Source organism: Callorhinus ursinus, unplaced genomic scaffold, assembly GCF_003265705.2.
Source record: "Callorhinus ursinus isolate GAN/ISIS: 27379988/994484 unplaced genomic scaffold, GSC_fseal_2.0 scaffold37, whole genome shotgun sequence".
NCBI classification, from domain to species: domain Eukaryota; kingdom Metazoa; phylum Chordata; class Mammalia; order Carnivora; family Otariidae; genus Callorhinus; species Callorhinus ursinus.
The window spans coordinates 14,521,910-14,544,906 of record NW_027397099.1 but is presented as its reverse complement, the minus strand read 5'-3'; the positions used below and the strand labels follow the sequence as shown (position 1 = coordinate 14,544,906).

General features: G+C 61.3%; 1 protein-coding gene across 1 annotated transcript; it reads left to right on the top strand.

The window, feature by feature from the left end:
- Nucleotides 1-1,149: 1,149 nt before the first annotated feature.
- On the top strand, nt 1,150-21,462 carry MMP15 (matrix metallopeptidase 15). Its single transcript, XM_025889131.2, has 10 exons — nt 1,150-1,862; nt 11,525-11,673; nt 12,358-12,486; nt 13,769-14,076; nt 14,440-14,601; nt 15,612-15,865; nt 16,238-16,376; nt 17,257-17,407; nt 17,496-17,611; nt 18,776-21,462. Exons 1-10 carry the CDS (start codon nt 1,701-1,703, stop codon nt 19,225-19,227), a joined length of 2,022 nt encoding a protein of 673 aa, XP_025744916.1. The 5' UTR covers nt 1,150-1,700; the 3' UTR covers nt 19,228-21,462.
- The last annotated feature ends 1,535 nt before the right edge of the window (nt 21,463-22,997 follow it).

Here is a 22,997-nt window from a genome sequence, read left to right as displayed (position 1 = left end):
TTTTCTTTCGCAGTGGTCTTTTTCCTTACCTGCCAGGTCTCTGAACATGCCATTTCCAAGCTCAGCCGGATCTCTGGCGATTTCCAGGAGGTGAGGCGGGCTTGCCCACCGCAGGGCTGACTCTAGAGAAACCCGCCCTCAGGTAGGGAAAGTCCCCATCCCCAGTGCTGGGAAGTGGCAGAGGAGAGGAAAGGTCCTCACCCTCCTGTCCTCCCCACCGGGTCTCCACCTCACAACCCTGGGGCCCAGTCGGTGGGGCCAGGACCGCTGTCCGTCTGGATCCACAGCCTCTGCGGACTTTGGACCGGGCCCCCGCCACCCCAGGCCGGCCGCGTCCACGCAGACGGATCTTAAGCTGCTCCTGCAATAGGATCAAATCTAGCACTTTCAGCTCAGCTCTGCGGAAGTTTTGCCCACTGGCCCATCACTTTGTGGAACCACACTGTTACATTTCACTTGCACAAAACAATGTCCTCTGCTTGGACAAAGTGTCGAGACAGCAGAAGCATACCTGATCCTCAGCAGCCCTTTGCCCCACATTCCAGATAAGGACATGGAGGCGGCAGGTAAGTGGCAAAAAGTGCAACTGCCTCCCTCTGAAACCTGTGCTCTTGTCCGTGCAAGGTGCCCAACCTGACTGGGCAACTGAGGAGGGTCACTCAAGGACCAGTGACATCCTGAGGCTTTTTGAAAAAGCCCCCGGGGCCAACAAGCCGCTAGATTTTTATCTTTTTTTCCCCCTAAGACAGGACACTTGGGTCCCTCTTCCCTCAGCCTCCCTTCCTGCCCTCCACTGCCTTAGTATCCCTACACACCCGCCAGGTGGGAGAAAGAAGAGTCTTTCTTCCTCCTTGCTCCCTCCCTCTCTCTAGGGGGTTGCTAGGAAGAGGGGGGTGTCAAACCCGCTCTCCACAAGCACCGAGGGAGTGACGGGGGCGAGCTGGCAAGGACTCCCTCCTTCTGGGAAGAGTAAAAGGGCCGCTCAGTCGGAAGGCACCGCCGGCACCTGCTACCGAGAAGCCCTCCCGCTGAGGTACCGCCGCTGGCCCCCGCCCGGGCCGGCGCGCGGAGCGAGCACTGGCCCTTTAAGAGCGGCGCGCGGGGAGGAGGGCTGGGAGCGCCCCGAGCTGCGCCGAACTCGCGGGGGACGTCGGGCGCCGGCTCCCTGGCTCGCTCACTCGCTCCGACCGGCTCCCTGCGCCTCCTCCCGGGACTGCGCGGGGACCCGGGCCCGGGCGGGCGCGGGGCGAGCAGAGTCCCCGGGCGGGAGGCGCGCGCTCTGGGCAGCACCCGGCCCCGGGCATGGACAGAGGGAGCTGGGCGCGCAGGGGGCGCCGCGGGACCGGGCGGCCGGAGCGCTGAGCCAGACAAAGGCTCAGGAGTTGCGCTAGCTTTCGGGAGCCGGGCCCCGGGCGCCGAGGCTGCGGGACCCCGCGGCGGGCGGCTCCGGCCGGCCACCTCCCCCCGTGGGCCGGCTCCGCGCGCCCGGACCTGCCCTGCCGGCTTCTCCTCGGGCGTGGGAATTTGCCGAGGGGACCTAAGCGGTTCCAGCGGGGACAAGGACCGAGAGGTCCGCCGCGCGCCCGCCCGGCGGGGAGCCAGGGAGCGTCGCAAGTTTCCGAGCCGCGTGCGGGGCCCCGGCGCCGGCCAGCGGGCGAGCCCTGCGTGCAGCGCGCCCGGCCGGGCTAGGCGCCGAGAGCATGGGCAGCGACCGGAGCGCGCCCGGACGGCCGGGCTGGGCGGGCAGTCTCCTCGGCGGCCGGGAGGCGGCGGCGCGGCCGCGACTGCTGCCGCTGCTCCTGGTGCTTCTGGGCTTCCTGGGCCGCGGCGCGGCGGCGGAGGACGCAGAAGTCAACGCCGAGGTAAGGACCCCCCTCTCGCCCGGCTCCTCCGCGGCGGGCCGGGGGCTTGCGGCGGGGGGGGGGGAGGCGAGAGGGAGCCACGCCCGCGGCCTGGGGCGAGGGGTGGAGGGCGCGGAGACGAGCCCCCGTCCGAGAGATGGGGGGCGGGGAAGAAAGGGGCCAGCGTAGCTGCCCCTCCCCAGCTCGCCCTCTGCGGCGCACCTCATCCCAAATCCTGGAGGGTGTAGGACTCGCGCCCAATCGACCCCTACGGCCCTGCCCGGGTCACTGATCCACCCCAGCCCGGGTCCCGGGAGTCGCTTCTGCTGCCCCCAGCCCTCGCTCCCCTCCTTCCCTCTCCCCGCGCGGCTGATTCCTCGAGAGTCCTGCGGGCGCGCCGTGACGTACCCTGCGAATGGGGAGGGGGCTGCCCTGGGGGGACCACGGGCGGAGCGGGCAGCTCTCCCACCTCGGTAGCCTCTGGTCTGGGTGACAGCGAGCCGCGCGCGGCGGGCGGGGAGGTGGGAAGGGGTGCGAACCTCCGAGACAGCAGTCTCGGGTTGCGGGGCGCTTTGGCGACTTCCTTGGGCTCTTGCGCGGAAGCCGCCCCGTGGCCAGGTGGGTCCGAGAAAGATCCTGTCTGCCCCCGGCGCTTTCTTCCACTAGCGCCCCTACGCCGAGGCCTGGGTCGGAGAGGGCAGACTCCGAACGTGTTATCAGGAGCCCGCCTGACGTCTCTCCGGAGCCCCGTCTCCGGATCGGTCCCGCTAGTGACCAGGCGCGGCCTTCTGGGCGCAGAGTGGGGTCCAACCAGCATCCCCACCACCACACGCCGCCTCGCACGGGGTCGCCCAGCGCGGCCCTCCCGAGCACGGACAGTGAGGACGGTAGCTTCGTTGCCCCAGCAAAAGCTGGGTCCCTTCTGTCCAGACTTCTAAGACCCGACTCCCTGCCCCGGACTAGGAGAAGGGTGGGACTGGGCAGGAGTGAGGGGGTGGGAGGAGAGACGCGCCTCTGTGCCAACCCCGGTAGGCTCGGGCCTCGGTGCCCTTGGGCGGGCCTGGAGCCTCCTGCAGCCCGGGCTGTGGCCCTGAGTGCCTTCTATTTGCAGCCGGGCCGGCGCTCCCTCCCAGCCCCCCGGCGGCTTCCCCACCTCCCCCGGCAGCCTGGGAGATTTTTCCGATGGAAGCCTGCCCTTCCCCGCCCTACTTTTAATAAAAGCATGGAGGAAGGGCAGGGAATTCCTCCCGGCTCAAGTTACACCTCCCATCCAGTTCCCCACCTGCTCTGCCCTCCCTCCCTGGCCTGGCCAGGGAAAGCTGCGGGGAGCCAGGCCTTGGCAGGAGGTGGAGTGGGAGCCCAGCCCGTGCCCAGTCCAGCTGCCCCCTCATTTCACACCGGTGGTCAGGCAGGGGCTTATAGGGAGTTCCTGCTGGTGGGGACTCCTATCCAGGTAATGGGTAGAGAGTGCTTATTAGGCCCACCTGCTACTCTGGAGAGGGGGAGCCAAGGACTGCAAGTCATAGAACCACCCTTGAGGAGTTTACAATCTATTTAAGAATGGCATCTGTGGGGGCACCTGGGTGACTCAGTTGGTTAGGCCCTTCGGCTCAGGTGATGATCCTGGAGTCCCAGGATCGCATCCTCATCAGGCTCCCAGCTGAGCAGGGAGTCTGCTTCTCCCTCTGACCCTACCCCCACCCTCCCACCCCCACTTATGCTCACGCTGTCTCTCACTTTGTCTCTCAAATAAATAAAATCTTTATTTAAGAAAAAGAATGGCATCTCTGCACAGCAAGCAATATATGGATCAAGCTCGAACTTGGTGGCCATGCCTGTGAATTGGCATCCTGGATGGATGGGGTGCTGGGACCTATAGTTGGAGGGGCTTTACTCTCTTTCCTTTGCTTCTGCTCCTCCATCACTCCCCTCCTCTCCCAGCTGAGGGAGTACCCATAGCCCAGAGCCTGCACCATCAGCCCTGAGTACCCACAGACCAGGGCCCTAAGCCAGTGGTGGCTCTGGTTAGAGATTTGTGACTGGCCTGCAGGCTGTCTCCTGGGGGAAATCCTGGGTTGGGGCATTGCTGGAGGAGACTCTGGAAGGTGGAGTCTTGATGTTGGCTTCCAACATCAAGGTAGGACCCTTGATGTTGGAAGCCAAGGTACACAGAGGGGTAGAGACAGGTGGACTATCCCAGCAACTACAGTTGGCTTTGGGGCACAGGCTGTTCTTTGGAGTCTGTCAAGTCTGTCCAGATTTGGGCCCAAAAAGTCAAGCAGCTTCAGCAACAGGCAGGAGGCCATGGGAGAACTGTCCCCAGATCCCCCAGCACTCACGGCCTGTGCTGAGGCCAACTCAGAATGGCAACCCCGCAGCCCTGGGAGAGCCCTGCCCTGCCGAGCGCTCGGTTCTGGCCCCTTTGCTCCTTGACCAGATGCTCCCTGCTATCCTCACCGCTGCCCAGCTGGGATTTTGACTTCTGCCTGAGGCCAGCTATGGGGGTTGCTGTGGTCACCACTGGCCCCCACCTCGGATTAGAAGACTGAATTTGGCATACTCCCCCAAATTCATAGGTTGAAACCTGACTCCCCAGGCGATGGTATTAGGAGGTGGGCCTTTAAGAGGCGATTAGGTCATGAGGATGGAGCCCTCTTGAATGAGATTGGTGCCCTTATAAAAGCTGCCTGAGAAAGCTCCCTTGCCCCTTCTGCCATCTGAGGGCACAGCAAGAAGAAGGTAGTCTGCACCCCAGAAGAGAGCCCTCCCCAGAACCCAGCCGTGCTGCCACCCTCATCTTGGACAGCCGGGGCCTCCAGAACTGTGTGCAATGCATGTTATAAGCTGCCCAGTTTATGGTATTTTTGTTATTGCGGCCCAGACAGACTAAGACATTTGGCCTCTTCCATGTCATCCCGAGGTTGATGTGGCTCACACAGCTGGCCACTCAGGCGGGGGCCGAGCCCCATGGCCAACTCTGCTTTCTGACCTGGAGATGTGGTCTCTGAGGCAGCAGAAGCAGAGAGGGGTTGGGGGCTGTCTGCTTGGATGCCCTCCACCACACAGGGTCCTAGGAGGACCCCACAGATGAATGTGAGGACCTGGGGCCGTGCAGGTGGTGGAACACTCCGAGCCTGCGGCACCCCATAGGTACCTTCTAGCTGGAGGAGCCCCCCTGAGTCAGGGCTCCCGTGAGGCTGCTCCCCAGGAGGACACCAGTTCTGGGGATGCCTGGAGACCAGTGGCTGTGGACTGGGCCCTTTGGGGGAGGTAGCTGAGATGTTGCATCCCCAGGCAAGAACAGCATAGGTATACAAGCTGGGCTTGGATCAGAGAGACAAAGAAGGGCGCCTCTTACCAGATACCATGACCCTGGTGGGAACAGCAGGAAATGAGCAAGAAGACCCAACTCAATCTCTGACAGCTGGACAGACAGACGAGGACCTAGGTGCCAGCCATCATCCAGCCTGTAGAGATGCTTCCCATCCTACTGCCATCCGATGGTCAAGCTGCCAGAGCCGGGAGGCCAGGGTGTGGAGCAGCTTTCCAGGGCTGGCCGTTAGCCCTGAGAACTACCTTGTCCTCCCAGAACTGATTGCCGCCCTGGAGGGGTGAAAGCCCAGCTTCACGTTGAGCATTTAGGAGCATGGCACCGGGTACACAGGAAGCGCCTGCAAAATGGTGGCCAAGCACAGTGACAATGAGCAGCAAGTAGCATTTGCTGTTGCATGCTGGGCAAAAGGCTGCAGGGTGCCATCCTGTGGGGAGTCTGCAGGGCTGGAGCCAGGCGGGAAGGAGGTTGTAGGGGTGGGGCAAAGCTGCCCTTGGCCGTCCCCCCACCTATCCAGCCACCCAGGCTTTGCCCCGTGAGTAGCCCTGTCAACACTGATAACGCCTACAGGAGAGTTTCCAGGTGAGGCCTCAAGGCCTAGCTCTCAGCCAGCCCCAAAACCACTAGCAAACAGGACAACTTTCACCCCGCCCCCTGGCCAAAGAACCCATCTGTTTTCCCCTCCAGGTTAAGGCTTGCAGGAGCAGGCTGGTAGGGGGCAGGGTAAAGAAACCCAGGAACTCAGGCAACCACCTCCTTCCTGCTTCCCTGGCTGGACATCCCCCACCCCTCCTACTCCCCCTGCCACCCAGAGCCCCTTCCCCACTGTAACGTAGTGGGGGAGGGCAGCTTGAGCCCCAAATAAGCAAGTGTGTTCTGGAACTGCTAAAATATGGACCGTGCTACCTCGAAAGGTAAAGGATCCAGCAAGGACAGGGGGCCTGGCTTGGTGCCCCCTCTCCTCACTGGCCTTGGTCTACATCATCTCTGCTGTCATCCCTGTGTGCAAGGAAGGAACAGGGGCCTCAAAGAAGCTTATTTAGCCCCCCTCCATCACTCGAAGGCCTGTTTGGCGGACAAGCAGATGGGACCCAGGGGCAGGTGTCCCTGGGAGGCAGGTTTCTGCTCAGCCTGAGGAGCAGCTTTCAAACAGTCATTAATGCCCAAAGACAGAATGGGCTGCGTTGGTGGCAGTGGGCACCCCATCTCTGCAGGGGTGCAGGCTGGAAGAGTCCTGGGCCCCGCTATGGTCCATAGAGGCTTCAGTGAGGTAGCTGGATTTGACAGCCTTGAGGTCTTCTGCAGACTGAGGCGGGATGAGTCTAGGGCTGGGTTGGGTCCCCTCGCTGGTGAATGTGCTCCTGGCTCAGATCCCCTGGAGAGGGTGGGCCCAGTGGGCCCGGGGTGCATGCTCTGCATCTGCAGGGTCTGTGGCTTCCCAGGACTACAAATCTCTTTTCAGCACTGGCTCTGTGCCGGCCAAGACTGGGAGTGCAGAGCCAGGCAAGGCCTTGGCCTTCTCCCAAGAGCCCAAAGACCAAGATACAGAGTAAGGGAGACAAGCACGACAGGGACTTCGCACCATGGAAGGTCCGGGTCTGTCACCGGCAGCCCTGACAAGATGCCTTTTATGCCTGACCGGCAGCCCTGCCAGGGCGTGCTTGGACTGCACAGAGAGCTGGGTCCGATAAGGCGGTGGGAGGGGCCCCAGCCCTCTGAGGCGGGGAGCTGGCCAGGGGAGCTGGCTGTGGTGGCAGCAGGGGTGCTCCCCCTCCCCCGCCCCCCACAGCTGCTTAATGCACAGTATCGATCCGCAGCTCCTTCTCAGACATACCCTCCCCGTGGGCCTGCCTTGGCATTGTCTCAGCAATTCTGGGGGCCAGCCCTGCTGACACGGCCCAGCACCCAGACCCGGCCAGAGAGGCGGGGTGTGGGGAGGACTAGATGCCCTCCCCCAGTGCTGTGCTGGGCTCTGCTCCTTGGGAGCTGGTGCTACTTCACACGCGGCCTGGGCCAGGAGCACTGCTTGTAGGCTCCAGTTCTAGCCAGACAGCTGTGTGACCCTGGGTGGGCTACTCGCCCTCTCTGAACCTCACTGTCTGTATAATGGGGACAGGGTACTTGTGAGCATTGAATGGGATGAGAGTAAACTGTCTGGCCTGCGGCAGGTTCTCAGCCTTCTGCTACGGTGTTTATGGCCTCTCCTAGGGGCTGGGGGGCCAGGAATCTCCCCTCAGACTGATGGCCCCACGTTTGCTTACCTGGGGTTAGCCACTCACCTGAAGCATTTATACATACTTTTTTTTAAATTTTATTTACTTATTTGAGAGAAACCATGAGCGGGGGGAGGGGCAGAGGCAGACGGAGAAGCAGACTCCCAACTGAGCAGGGAGCCTGACACACGGGGCTCGATCCCAGGACCCTGAGATCATGACCTGAGTCGAAGGCAGATGCTTAACCAACTGAGCCACCCAGGCGCCCCACATCTATACATACTTATGGGATGGGGTCTAGAGCTCAGGAAAGAAATGCTGGAAGAAGCCGGGTGGGTAGGTTCTCTCTGCATGGGCCCTAGAGCTCTTTCAACCTTCCCTGCCTCCCCCTGGACAGTGGCTCTCATAGAGGATCTCCCCCCTACTTTGCTGCTTCCTGACCCATCTGTGCCTCGGTTTCCCCACCTGAGAAACAAAGTTTCACCTGCTTAGCATTATCCCACCTATGGGACTATAGGTAACGAGGAAGAAAAGGAGGCTACTTTTGTAAAGGACAGACTACAGTCACCAATAGGAGCAGGAGGGGCTTGAACACAGCCCTCCTCAAGTTTGAGACTAGGAGGTTGGTCATGACCTTGGGAATCACGACCCCCTTTTGGCCCATGGCAGCAGAGCATGTCAGCAAGCTGGGACTTTAGGGGTACAAGCAGCCCCTGTCACACACCTGTGCACCCCGATCCCATGCTCTTTTCCCTCCGCGTCCTCACCTTCTGGGTTTGTCACACTCCAGCGGTAGGGTGGAGAGAAACATCCTCCCAGACACATGGGACAGGAAAAGCCCAAACAGCCCTACGGGTGGTGTAGACTCATGGGCACTTGGCAGTCAGCCCTGAGCACAAGTCTGCCAGAGTCAGGCAGGCTCCGGCAGCTTCTTCACCCTTCCTCGGGCTCGGCTGCTCGGCCCAGGCCGCGTATCTGCTCTCCTCCCTCACGTGCCATTGCTCCCCGGCCTGGCTTCTCATCCTGGCCATGGCCAAGGGCATTGGTCACCAGGAGACTGAGGGCTCAAGGCTTGGCTGATGCTGACTGAGATGGAAGCTCTTGGCCTCCCTAAGACCCCAACGGTGCTTGTCTGTGGGAAGGAGGGTCCACAGGCACCCATGGGACCTTCCTGGCAGCTCCTGAGCTGCCCCCAGGAGTGAAGGGCCTCTCAGCCCCGTCAGCTCTGCTGGGCTCTGGAGCTCTTCACTGCAGACAGGCCCAGCTCCCCTCCCTTTCCCTCCCCAGGGCCCCAGCCTGAGCCTCCCCCTGTCACTGCAGACACCACTAATCAGCCCCTTGGTGGCCTGTGATTGCGCTCCCTGAGATATTTTTACCTTATGCAAATAGGTGATGTAGAGGCGCCCTCCTCCGTCAGCAGGCAGCTCCACCTCTCCCGCCATCCCCTCTCACTGCCGGAGCTGGCCTCGCATCTCCGCCTTGTCTTCTGTGTCTGCCCCAGCTTCTTTGGGAAACTGCCCATTACGGGCAGTGGACTTCCCACCCTGCCCCTCCCATACACACAGAGCCTCAGGAGAGGATTCCCGTGCTTGGGAAGAACAGGGAAGGAGCCCTGGGCCAGAGGGGCGTGGAGGGCCAGTGGGGGGGGGGGGGGGGGGGGGGGGTGCCTCAAGGCCTCCCCCTGCTGCTTTGCCCTCACCTGAGGCCTCCTGGCACTCAGGCCCTGTGGGAGGCTGGACCCTTCAACTCTCTCTGGAGAGGCAAAAGACTGCCGTTCCAGGGACAACCAGACAGGCCTTTGTCATTAATAATACATTTACTGAGCACCTTTCCCTACGCGGCACATCGCCACGCAGTGGTGCGGACTCCCCATCGAATCCTCACAGAAACCCGTGCAATGAGGCAGGTCCTGGTCCAGCCCGCCCCATAAGTGGGAGTTTTTTTTTTTTTTTTTTTTTTTACCTCTGCAAGTTCCTCCCCAGTGCCTCCTGGAGGGCAGTGCCTGGGGCCAGCTGGCCTGCTAACCCCTCCCGGCGCCCCCAGCTCTGCTGCTCCAGCCACCATCCCAGGGCAGGGGAGCTGCTCGGCGACAGAAGCTCCCCTCTGAATGGCCTGGGCACTGTGGTCCTCTCCTGCCTCCTTTTCGGCCTGACAGGGTTTTCAGTAAATGCAGCACTTGATGAGTAGATGTTTGATTTTTTTTTTTTTTTTTAACAGCACTAACTTGTGCACCTGGAAATAAAAACTTGGCGGTCTTTAGTCTGACAACAGCCTAAAACACAGGAGGCATGCAGCCATACCTCAGAAGTGGCTGGGCCAGAATCTGTCCCCAGCTCTGTCACCAGAGCTGATGGCTGTTTCCCAGGGCCTGGGAGGCCTGGAAGCTGCAGCCGGGCACCTGTCCGTGTCACCCTCTTTGGCTCAGCAGCCACTCCCTCCAGTGGCCACCTGGACACCGCTGAGCCGGCTGTGTGGGCCGCCAAGCCATGCCGGGGGGCTGGCAGGTGGCACTCAGGGAGCAAGTCTTTGAGGACTTGGATGTGACGCTGGTGGCAGACAGACATGGGCGTGGCCCTGGCCAGCTGACACAGGGCTGTTGGTTCATGGCAACCACCATATCTGGCCATCACCCTGTCTTATGGGACTTTGATGTGCAGCCTTAACCTTCCAGAGCCTCCCAGAGAGCAGGCCTCAGGTGCCCTCACCCTGGGGGGCCCCCAGAGACCCAGGGTGGGCCAGGAAAGGTACAAAGGACACTTCCCTGTGGCCAGAGCCTATAGCAGTCCCTGGCCTCTGTGCTCACCAGCAGCCTCGCGTGGCTGTCACCATGCTGTCACGGCCAGGATGGATTCTTAGCACAATTCAGCTCAGCTCATCGGGGATCCCGTCCTCCAGTTTGCGACTGTGACAGTCCTGTCTGCTCGCAGACTTGCAGGCGTGAAGCCCTCCCTCTGCAGGAACACCTGGTCTCCCCAGGGAGCCTGGAAGCCCCTGGAGGTCAGCACACCTCTCCCGCGGTCCTCCACAGCCTCCAGCTGGTACGGTGTCTGGCATGGAGAGGGCGCCACAGAAACACTTGGCAGGAGGTGGGGGGGCGGGGGAATGCATGGACAGATGGATAGATGGAGGAGACTTGCCCAGCAAGCTCTGGAAGGGGACGGCACCCCTGTTGTGTGCCAGCCGCTTTTCCCAGGGCTGCCCCATTGCTCCCTGAGAAAACTCAGGCCCGGTGAGAACAAAGCGTTTGTGGCAAAGCAGGGACTGAACTGCAGGTCTCCTGTCCCACCGCAGTGGGCCTGGGTGGGCTGCCCGAATCCATCTGTTCTCCCGGGAGGCTTACCGTCTGCAGGGGAGCAGCACCAAGGGGCTGGTTTTCCTACTTGGGGAGACCTCAAGAGGTTCTGAACCCTTCAGGGTCCCCAGCAGTCTGCCAGGAATGGTAGGGGGCCCGCCCTGGAGCAGCCAGTACAATAATAAGGACAGCTACTGTGGACTGTCCTCACAGACACAGTTCCCATCCTAATGGGGCAAACAATAAACACCGAACTGAAATATATAATGTGTCAGACGACAAGGACAGGAAAGGACAAGAGAGAATGCAGAGTATGCAGATGGGGGTCTTCTTTTAACACTGTGTTGTCAGAGAAGAGACCCCTCCAACAAGGTGAGGTGAAAGCAGAGACTGAGGAAAATGGGTGTGGGAGGCATACAGATGCCTGAGAGTGTTTGGGCAGCAGGAACAGCAAGTGCAAAGGCCCCGAGGCAGGAGTGTGACCATCGGGGAGGTGGGTAGGGCTGAGGGCTGAGGCAGGGGGCAGGTAAGGAGCGCCTGGCAGCTCCTGTAAGAACTGGCTTTGCCTCTGAGCTGGGAAGTCTTTGGAGGATTCTAAGCAGAAGCAGAAGATTGACCAGACCTGACTTGTAAAGGCCTTTTGTTCTGGCTCTTGTGTGAGAACAGACCATAGGAGTGGACACAGGGAGAGCAGTACAAAGGCTCACACGGTCACCGGCAGCAGGAGGGGGTGGCAGCCCCAGCAGGGCGATGGTGGCCGTGGCGGGCGGTCGTCGGATGCAGGCTGCGTCTGTTCAGAGGTAGCCGTGCCAGTCATACTGACCCAGGGGTGGCCTCTCCTTTGCAGAACTGGCTGAGGCTCTATGGCTACCTGCCCCAGCCGAGCCGTCACATGTCCACCATGCGCTCCGCCCAGATCCTGGCCTCAGCCCTGGCCGAGATGCAGCGCTTCTATGGGATTCCCGTCACGGGTGTGCTCGACGAAGAAACCAAGGCGTGAGTCCCTCCGTCTGGCCCTTCCCAGGCCCCACTGGCACCTGCCCTCCTTCTGGCCTGCTCTGACAGGGGTTTGGCAGGTGGAGTTTCCAGAACAGAGTGGCTTAGATAAGAAATGGCAGATGGCTGGGTCTTCCCTGTGCTGTTCTCATTGGCTGGGAGAGGTGGCCTGAAGCTCTGTGTCGAGGAAGCTCCTGGGGCGAATCAGGCTGGGCAGCAAGGAGCATGGGATTGATTAGTGATGTCTGCCACAGGCAGGGGGGGAAGGAGGGAGCAGCACGCGGGCCCTGGACCGTGGCTGGGACATTTGGCGCCGTGCTGAGTCTGACCGAGGTGACAAGACCCAAAATTGCATCCCTGAGCATGCACTGAGCACAACGTATCACGGACGGAGGGCCTCAGGAGTAACTCTTCCATTCCTGAGTGATACTGGTGAAAGAGGGCTCACCTTCGTGGAGCCCCTGCTGGGCACTCGGTCTTCCAGTCTGAGTCAACATGCCTGTTTCTCCAATGAGGAAACTGAAGCGCAGAGAGGGTCCCACCCCCACCACACCCATACAGAGGGCAGATGGAGGCCAAAGGCAAAAAGGTGGAAGAAGGTGGACTGCCTGGAAGAGGCAAAGCCAAAGCGGGCAGGCATCGGGAGGGAGGCTCTGGGCTTAAGGCTCTGTGTCTGTGACGCAGGTGGATGAAGCGACCCCGCTGCGGGGTGCCAGACCAGTTTGGGGTGCGTGTGAAAGCCAATTTGCGACGGCGGCGGAAACGCTATGCCCTCACGGGGAGGAGGTGGAGCAGCTACCAGCTGACCTTCAGGTAGGGACCTTGGCTGTCCAGGGCAGCAGCCCTCCCACGGCATCAGCCGGACACTGCCGGCTCCCCTCCCCACCCGGCCGAGGCCTCAGGCTTCCTAGAGGGCTTGTCTGGAAGGCTTCCTTTCCCAGAAGCCCACCCCAGGGTGCCCAGCATAGACCATCCGACCCGCTCCCATGCCGACAAGATCAGCCGCATATCCTAGGCAGTCTTCCCCCGGCGAAGGTCAGGACCCTTGGAGCTGCTTCCGCTCTGTCCTCCTTCCCTCCCGGCTCCCCGCCCCACCCACCAGCAGCTGGGGGGCTGGCCGCACAGCTGGGGGCCTCCGCAGTGCCTGGCACATGGGGCTTCAGGCATCTAAGGGGTGGGGGCGGGTAGCAAGGTGTTGGAATCCAGGCATCTGTCAAGTGGGCAGACAGCAAGTCCCCTGCACAAACCCTGGTCCAGGCACCCTCCTCCTTTGGCAAGAACCGCCCCCCCCAGCCACGTCGCAGTCCCCAAGGGATCCCCTTCCTGTTTTAGTCCAGCCACGGCCCCACCCGCAGCTCTATCTCCTGAGGAAGAGCGGCTCCTGCGGCCACTTAGACCCCAGGCCCCCAGAGCGAAGTCATGGCCCAACCAGCTTTTAATGGAGGAGATCTGTCCAGCACACAGAAGCTTAATCTGATTTATGTGGGTAATACCAGGCATCCTCCTGCCTTTATCACGTGCAGACTCGGGGCCCGTGTTCTCCATGAGCTCATTCATGTCATCCTCCCAGCTCCCCAAGATGAGAGCCAGGACTCTCCTTTTCCCATTTTACAGATGCAGAAACTGAAATACAGAAAGACGAAGTCGCTTGCCCAAGGTCATGTAGATCATGTCAGAGCCCGGCCTTGAACTCGGGACAGCCTGACCCTGCAGTCCAATAATCAGAACCGCTTGGCCCGGGTTTCCTAAACCTCAGCCATTTGTCTCCAAACCGTCTAGTTCTTTCTCTTAGCTACATAGCACCTGTTCTTTTATTTGCTTCGTGGTTTTCTTATTTAAGCTAATTGGGCGCCATGCAACCTTATTTAGTGATATCCTCATGAACTCCCGGGTTTGACGTGTTAGTTCTCCTTTTCAAATTCACGTCAGAATGAACTAATGGTTGGTATTGATGGGCACTGTCGGTGAACCAGCTCAGATCTTAGGCATGTCTCTTGGGACCATGTGTCTTCACCCACACCCAGTGGGTGCTAGCAGTGGACAGTGGAACCCAGTAGGCCCTGGGTTCACTCCTTGTCTCCCTGCCCACCTGCAGCATCCAGAACTACACAGAGAAGCTGGGATGGTACCACTCGCTGGAGGCGGTGCGAAGGGCCTTCCGCGTGTGGGAGCAGGCCACACCCCTGGTCTTCCAGGAGGTGCCCTACGAGGACATCCGGCTGCGGCGGCAGAAGGAGGCTGACATCATGGTACTCTTTGCCTCTGGTTTCCACGGCGACAGCTCACCATTTGATGGCACGGGGGGCTTTCTGGCTCATGCCTATTTCCCTGGCCCTGGTCTGGGCGGGGATACCCATTTCGATGCAGATGAGCCCTGGACCTTCTCCAGCACTGACCTGCATGGTGAGGACACCTGGCCAGGGCAGGGGAGGGGAGGCACGGCACAGCCGGCCCTGGGCATTGCCCTCTGAGCCGGTTCAGCAGTTACAGGGTTGGGAGGGGAGAGCTTCCCTTGCGCATTTCTCTGGAGCACTGACCCTCCATCTCAGTCTATTGTCCCATGATCTCTAAGGGGTGGTAGGGAAGGGAAGGGATCATCATACCCATTTCCCAGGTGGGGAAGCTTGAGGCCCAGCAGTCAAGAGCAGCTCAGCCTCTCCTAAGATTAGCAGAAGGGCCAGCTCTCTGATAGCCTCAGCCCACAGGGCCTGTGGGCCGGGTCCTAGGCCAGGCCAGAGCTGACTATGCTGCCCGCCCCCACTGCAGGGAACAGCCTCTTCCTGGTGGCAGTGCATGAGCTGGGCCACGCGCTAGGGCTGGAGCACTCTAGCAACCCCAGTGCCATCATGGCGCCGTTCTACCAGTGGATGGACACCGACACCTTCCAGCTGCCCGAGGACGACCTCCGGGGTATCCAGCAGCTCTACGGTGAGTGGGCAGCGTGGGTACGGCTGGGGGCTCTGCATGCCGGCTCTCAACTCCCAGCCCGACGAGGCATACGTACCACCACTAACCGTGTTTTGTAGATGAGGAAACGGGTCCAGAGAGGATTAGTGACTTGTCCACATCAGTCAGTGAGTAACTGATGGTGCTAGAAATCACGCCCAGGGCTGACCGACTCTAGGGCCTGGCCCTCCCCCAAAGCCTTCATGGGGGCTCCAGGCTGGGGTCCCCAAAGCCCCTCACTGACCCCTCCTTTCCTCCTCAGGGTCAGTGGTATTCTTATTAGACTGGGAATGCCCCTGGGGTCCCAGACCCCGTTCTTCCCACTCTCGCTCCCAACCCCAGCCTGTCCCAGGCTCTCCAGTGAGTGTTGTTGGCTTATCGCTGCCCAGTGGCTTTGAGGCAGGTGGCACCCCCCTACTCAGGCCCCACCTGAGAAGGCCTCCAGTGGTAAGGTCTCCTGAGGACCAGTACTGTGGGTCAGGGTCTGTGCTCAGTGCCCCACGGAGCCCCTTGTTAGGGCTGGCGGTACCTGCCCTGCTGGGCACATGGCAGACACTCCCTTACAGACACCCCGGCAACCTGGCAATGAGATGGGCCCTCGGCAGAGGTCACGGGACCATGTTCTTTCCTCTCCTCTGCATGTGTCCCCTACTTCCTGGTCCACTGAAGCAGGCTAGTGTCCTGAGGGGACTGTCCCCAAGGGCACGTGGAGTCAGGGGCAGCCTCAGGGGCACAGTGACCCACGTCCAGTGTGGGGAGGTCGAGGAGGCTGTATGGAGGAGGATGGAGGTCCTGTGGGTGATAGCTGGTATGGCGGAGGGGTCTACTGTGGACAGACAGGGACTTGTACCTGGCTAGGCCTACCACCGAGGCAAATGTCCCTCTGGGCTGGGGGCCCCAGGGTCCCCTGGTTCTGAGTAGGAGAACCTGGCATCCTGGCTGGGTTCTGGGGCTACCTGCTGACTTCCCACTCCCCCCACCCGACTCTGCAGGCACCCCGGATGGCCAGCCACAGCCCACCCGGCCTCTCCCCACCGTGACTCCCCGGCGACCAGGCCGGCCAGATCATCGGCCCCCCAGGCCCCCCCAGCCACCACCCCCAGGTGGGAAGCCGGAGCGGCCCCCAAAGCCAGGCCCCCCAGCCCAGCCCCGAGCCACGGAACGGCCTGACCAGTATGGCCCCAACATCTGCGACGGGGACTTTGACACAGTAGCCATGCTGCGTGGGGAGATGTTCGTGTTCAAGGTCTGGCCCCCGCCCATGCCTCCCCTAGACCCTTGGCCCCATCTCAGAGCAGGAGAGCAAGCCCCACATCCCACTCCCTGGAGCCTTTCCCCATCTGGCTGCCCAGGCAACCCCACCCCTCCTTCACTGAGCAGCCTATGGGGAGCCATCAGACCCTAGACCAAGAAGAAACCAGCCTGAGGGACAAGGGGCTTGACCAGGGTGACACAGACCTGCAGGGGCCTATGCCCCACCCAGGGCTCCCTCCCCAGGGCCACCCTGGCCTTCTGAGCTACCCCTCCACATCTCCCTGACCTGGGAAGGGGTGGATCGAGGAGATGCCTCTCCCAGGAGGAGGCTTGCTCTGCCCACTCACACACACGCCTTCCCCAGGGCCGCTGGTTCTGGCGAGTTCGACACAACCGCGTCCTGGACAACTATCCCATGCCCATCGGGCACTTCTGGCGTGGTCTGCCCAGTGACATCAGTGCTGCCTACGAGCGCCAAGATGGGCGTTTTGTCTTCTTTAAAGGTAAGATGGGGCAGGTGGGAGGCCTGGGCAGCCTTTCTGCCCTGGCCTCTGACCCAGCGGGCCTGAGGGAGGAAGAGAGCAAAGGGCTACATTGCATGTGTCATCCTATTGTCCACTGTGGGGGGAGACAAGTCAAGGCAGGGGTGGGGGAGGTAGATGGAAACCAGGAGACACCCGCGCCCCTGAGGGCCAGAGGCTGCTCCGACTGGAGGTGAGCGTCCATCCTCCACATCATGGGGGCTCCGCATCAGTTCCCTCCCTGCTGGCCTCTTGTGCCTCCGCAGCCCCTCCTCGTAAGAACAGATCCCCCAAGCCCACTCGGGCAGGATTTCTGGGGTCTGCCAGCAGGGACAGTGGAGCTCCCTACCACCAGCTCTCCCGCAGGGGCCTTATCCCCCTTGGGAGGGCCTCAAGGGCAGTACCCCCTGACGGACTAGCTGTGTCCCCAGCCCCCTGCCGGCCTCAGCTCATGCTAAAAGCCCCCGGGCCCAGAGGCCAGGCAGGGCTCCCCCTCTTTCCTCTCTCTCTACAAGAACTGTGTATGGGGGCGGGGCAGATGTTCACGTGGTAATGCAGGCCATTTATAGTGTGACTGTGTGGTGTGTGTGTAGGTGTGAGTGACTTGTACGTGTATGAGTGTGTCGCAGGTGCCCATGAGTGCCAAGTGCGTGCGACATGCAAGTGAGTTGCATTGTGTGTTGTCTTGGGTATGTGTAGGGGTATGATTGTGTGCATGTGTGGTGAGAGAGAGAGAGTGTGTGTGTGAGCGTGGCCATGGATGTGAATGGATTTGTGGGCCCAGGATCGCACTCCCCGAGCCCCTTCCCCACAGAGCCCCTTCAGCCCCAGGCCCGTCCTCGCCCATCCCCCACTCCTGCAGGTGACCGCTACTGGCTCTTCCGAGAAGCGAACCTGGAGCCTGGCTACCCACAGCCACTGACCAGCTATGGCCTCGGCATCCCCTATGACCACATTGACACGGCCATCTGGTGGGAACCCACAGGTCACACCTTCTTCTTCCAGGAGGACAGGTGAGCACCCCCTTCCCCAAAGGGAGAAGGCCCCAGTCCAAGCCCCCCTACCCAAAGAAAACCCACAGCCCGGTGCTTTTGGTCACAGGTACTGGCGCTTCAATGAGGAGACGCAGCGCGGAGACCCCGGCTACCCCAAGCCCATCAGTGTCTGGCAAGGGATCCCTACCTCCCCCAAAGGGGCCTTCCTGAGCAATGATGCAGGTACCAGGGCCAACCCCCTGCAGTCTGCCTAGCACTCACCATCCCCCCTCCTCCACACCCAGGATTCACCCAGCATTGCGATGGCAGGTATGGGGGACACTGTGTCAGGCCTGGGCCGGGGGCTTCCAGAGCATGACTCTCCTGATCCTTCCTGCATTGTCTCCATCCCCTTTTTACAGTCAAACTGAACCAGCGAGTCTGAGTAAAGGGCCCCAAGTCCCACCACAAGGGAGTTGGGGAGTCAAGAGTCCAACCCAGGTCTGCCTGTGTCCAGAGCTGGCACTCGGGATGGCCTTGCTCCCTGCAGAGTCCAGCTGGGCCTGGGCAGCCCACTGGGAGCCTGAATCCTGAGGGGGGTGGCTTGGCTCAGGTCATTGGGGGGCAAGGGTCCTCGCAGGGTGCCCACTTTCCCACCTGGAAAGGAAGCTTGACCTCTGTCACTATAACTGAGCAACAGGGAGCTGTGGCTTTTATTTCTCCAGCGGGGTCTCCGGCGACCTTAAGAAAAACCATTAGTCTTGGTTCTCAGGTTCCCGGTTCTTGGGCTCAGGGGAGACCCTGCTGGCTTTGCCGGTGCTTAGGCAGGTAATGGCGTCTGTGTATGATGGCATCACTCTGCAGCCCCTCTGATCTCATTGTGTCCAGCAGAGTATGGACTCACCCACAGTTCAGACTTGACCCTTCCTGGGGCTGAAGGGATGTGGGCAAGGTGCCCAAGGCCGCAGAGCTTGTCCAAGGCAGCGTTGGGCTCTGTTCCAGCCCAAGCTGCAGGCTGGCTGTGCGGCCTTGATCAAGACACTGGCCTCTCTGGTGTGGGGTGGAGCCAGTCCTGGGACAGGGTAGCAGGGCCGCCTGACTGTAGCCCGGGATGCAGCAGGCTGCAAGACCCTCCGGTGTCCCACCCCGGTCAGTGTCAGCCCAGCCAGGAAGCACCGGAAGCATAGTCAGGCCCTTGACTGAACCCCGCCCCCCATCTCTGAGCCCGGTCTGGCTTCTGGAGCTGGGAGGGGGCAGATTTGAAGGTACTCACGCCAGCAAGTGAGAAGGGGGGGTGCTTTAAAGCCGGGGCGCCTTCACGGCCTGGTCTTCTTTGAGGGTCTCGGGGGGGTGGGTGGGGCACAGCCTGACACCACTCATCCCCGCTTGCCCCCCACCCCCCCGCAGCCTACACATACTTCTACAAGGGCACCAAGTACTGGAAGTTCGACAACGAGCGCCTGCGGATGGAGCCGGGCTACCCCAAATCCATCCTGCGGGACTTCATGGGCTGCCAAGAGCACGTGGAGCCGGGACCCCGCTGGCCCGATGTGGCCCGTCCGCCCTTCAACCCCGACGGGGGTGCAGAGCCCGGGGCGGGCGGGGACGGCGAGGAGGGCGAGGAGGGCCATGAGGCCGGCCCGGGCGGCGGCAAGGGGACAGGCGGGGACGGGGACAGCCGCGTGGTGGTGCAGATGGAGGAGGTCCCGCGGACGGTGAGCGTGGTGCTGGTGCTGGTGCCGCCGCTGCTGCTGCTCCTGTCTGTCCTGGGCCTCAGCTACGCCCTGGTGCGGATGCAGCGCAAGGGCGCGCCGCGCGCGCTCCTCTACTGCAAGCGCTCCCTGCAGGAGTGGGTCTGACGCGCCGCGCCCCGCCCTCCTGCCCCTCTCCGCGCTGCGGGGGCGGGGCCGCTGGGCACCGAGCCGGCAGCCTTCCAGGGCTCCCTCAGCCCCTGGGGGGGGGTGGTCTCCAGGCCCTCCGCCGGCCCCGCCCCGTTGTTTATTTATGCCCAGGTTTTGTTGTTGGTGGGGTTTTTTTGTTTTTTTGTTTTTGTTTTTTTTGCACACTAATTGAGTATTTGTTTCTACTTTGCTGACCAGGAGCGGGCGGTCCCTCCTGGCAGGGGTTAGAGCTTTCTAAATGGAGTTCTGCTCCGGACAGGGAGTGAGCCCCTCGCCCCCGCCCGCCCCCCCCCCCCCCACCTCTGGCTTGGCCACAGCCAGAGGAGCAGAGGGTCAGAAGGCCCAGCTGGAAAGTGGCTAAAGGGTTTCTGAGGCTCCTTCCCGCCCTGGACCCTCCTCAGCCTGGGCTGGCTTTGGAGACGAGTGGGGCCTGACTGGTCTCCACCCACCTGAATGTCTGCCTTAGAAGAGCTTTCACCCAGGGGCAGCCCCTGGCCACAGGGGACAGAAGGGTGAGGTGGCCTACTGGCCCTGAATCCTGTGGAGTTTTGATTCCTTCCCCACCTACCCCTGTCAACCCGTTACCCAGGCTTCTCGTGCCCAAGATGCCTACCCTGGCCCTGGCCAGCCAAGGGGCCCATAGTCCCCAGCTCCCACATACCCCTTGAGCCTACCCTACACCTCCTCCCCTCTCTGCAGAAGAGGCCCTGAGCCTGCCTTACCAAGGACCAAAGGGGGTCTGCCGAGGCCCCTCCACCCAGGGGCCTCACCAGCCCCCCAGGCTGGGCTTCCTGCCCCTGTCCACCCCTCTCTGAGCTATGACCCACCTGGGCTCCTTCCCTGGGCTTCCTCCCACTCTCCCTCACCCACACCACCGTCCTCAGGGGTCTCGGAACCCCACCAGCCTCAGGCACCAGCTGCCAGCCTCCCAGCTGTCCCAGGAAGACAGGGGGCTGATGGGCGCCCACAGCCCACCATGCACCCGGCTTGGGGGTTCCTCCCCTCCAGCTCCCTGTCCCCCAGGGCACTGGGAGGAGGGACACTGGTGGAGAGAGGCTAGCAGCTCAGCCCCTCACACAGACTTGCAGGCTGCAGCTCTGGAGCCCCCAAAGGAGCCCACTGTGGCCTGGAGACTCCCCTTCTCCTTGGCTCAGCCTTAAGGGCAGGGACGCTTCCTCCTCCTTTTCCTTCCCAAAGTAAGCAGGAGGCAAGGCTGCTGTGGAAATGGTACTGTACAGCCGGCTCCGTCCCCTCTGCTTCCCCTCGGCCCTGAGCAAGCGGGTCTGCCACCCAGACCCCCGAGGCCCCTGGAGGGAGACGCATCTCATGGACTGGCCTGGAGCTCGGGTCTGGCAGCTTGCTCCCCCCTCCATCCTCAGAACCGGAGAGCCAGCCAAGGGATGGGGGGGTGGAGGGCAGTGTCCACCCCCATACATTTCTTTCTGTAAATACTCTGCACTGATTAAATTGTACAGCCGGCAAGTGTGGCCTCATTGGAAGAGGCCCTGGGCCGGAGGGGCTGTGGGTGACAGGAGTGAGTCCAGGCCGCGATTAGGGCACTTGCCCTCCATGTGGAAGAGACCTTGTTCCCAGTTCTCCGGGGTTCCTTCCCAGTAGCCCTGGGAGGGGCAGAGCTCAGAGGAAGAGTGAGGGGTGGCTGCCCTCCACAGACCAGAAGCAGGTGGGGCAGGGGACTGGGGTTGGCCCTGCTGGGGTGGGGCAGAGAAAGAGTGCAGAATTTACTGGACATTCATTCACGGTGAGAAAGGGCATCCCAGCTTCCCACACGCAGTGTGTGTCTAGGAGGGGTGGGACCGCCAGGCCACGCCCCCCAGCCTTTCTTCCACCCATCCAGACGGGGTTCTGGGCAGCCTGAAGACCCAGCTTGGAGGCAAGAGATGGGAAGTGGTACCGCTTTGGATTTGAAAAGTTCCCCTTACCACATGCTCTGCTCAAAGGTGGGGGGGGCGGGCACCCAAGATCTGCCCTGTCATCTTTGAAAAAGCAGGAAATCACGCTGGGCAGCCTGCAGACAAGGCCCAAGAGAGTAGGAGACGGGAGCTTCACTGCCCCTGGGGTCTGGGCGTGGCTGGCAAGCCTTGGACCCCACATCCATCCTCTGGGCCAAGCTATTGGGCACTGGCCTGCACCCCCAGAAATGCAATGGTCTGCTGTAGTGGGGTTCCACCCCAACCATGGAGCAGGCCAGGCCTCCACAATAGCTGGGGCAGGGTCCTTCAACCTGTTCCAGGCCCCACCCTCCCCTCAGCTGCACACCTCCTCCCAGCCCCCCTTGATCCCACCCTTTCCTCTCTTTGTGTTGAAAACTGGCTGAGGAAGCCCCAAAGGCCTCTCAGGCTCAGCTAGGAAATGGCCCGTGAACCCCTCCTCCACCACAGGGGCCTTGGTGGGCAGCATGGGGGTCCAAGGCACACACCATCTTGTCAGCTTTCTTGTGGCAGAAGCCACAGGGCCCCACCCAGGTCTGCCTTCTGCCTGAAGCCCAGAGGTCACCAGGCAAGTGGGGGCACAGGAACGAAAAAGGAGAGGACATGAGACCTCTCACCGAGCTCTTCCTCAGAACCCAGGCCAGGGAATAGAATTGGCAGAGGAGGCCTCAGCTTCTCAGGAAATCTCCTGAGGAGACCTCTACCCCCAAACTCTCTGGTGAAATCTCAAGACAACCCAGTGGCTGAAGGAACAGCACATCTGGTGAGCCCATGGGTGTGAAGGTCTCTGAGGTGTGGTGTCAGGCCTCAGCCCTGCCTCACAACTTGACACCCCCTGGCCCTCCCCCAGGATTAACAGGAACCTGCATCTTTAAATTGGTTTTGTTTAATGTGGCTGCACCTAAACTCACCATGGGCCCCACAGCACCTGTCTTGCTAATTCCCAAGTAAGATAATTAAGACTTAACAGATACACAAAAAGAAGCAAAATCTAAGTCATCTCTCCCCAGGCCAGTGTTGACAGTTTGGCGTTTCTTCCAGCCTTTTTTCCCTCGCATTTGCACAGCTTGCAGTTTTAGAGTCTAAAACATCCTGGGCTTCGGCCCAACGCCCCGGGTGCTTACATCTCCGTGGAGTGGGTAACGCGACCTGCTGCATGGGCCGCTGGGGGGGTGGGGTGAACGGAGGATGGGCGGCTGTACACGGCCGGCCACCACGGTGCCTGGCACATGGCAAGTGCTCAGTGTCGACTTGCACACTCCCCCACTTACATTTTATTCATGAGAAAAGTGGGGCTCAGAGAGGTCAAGTGACTTGGCCAAGGTCACACAGCCAGGACACAGCCACGCTGGGAGAAGAACCCAGACAGACTGACTTGCACAGCAGCTCAGCCCCAGCTTACCCTGGTGCTGCTGGAGAATAGAGACAGCAATGAGGAGGCCCCTGCCCACCCTGGTCTTCCCTCCCCACACATTCTAGGGGCTGAAGACCCCAGGGCCACCAACAGAGCCCCCTTTCAGGCTGGGGCAGGGGCCAAGCTGGCTGCTTCCTCCCCCTCCGACTTGGCAGAAAAGCCTTTTTGTTGTGGCTCACACAGAGGCCATTCTCTGGCTCACGGGAAGGAATGGCCAGCTTCCTGTCCATCCACAGCCTCCCAGACTGCAGTGGACTCCTCCACGTAGGTCCGAGAGGAACAGGGCTCTCTGTGCCTCCACGATGTCCAGTCCTGCCTCTGGGGCCCAAAGCTGCCAGGCTTTACCCTCCAACGTGTGAAACCAC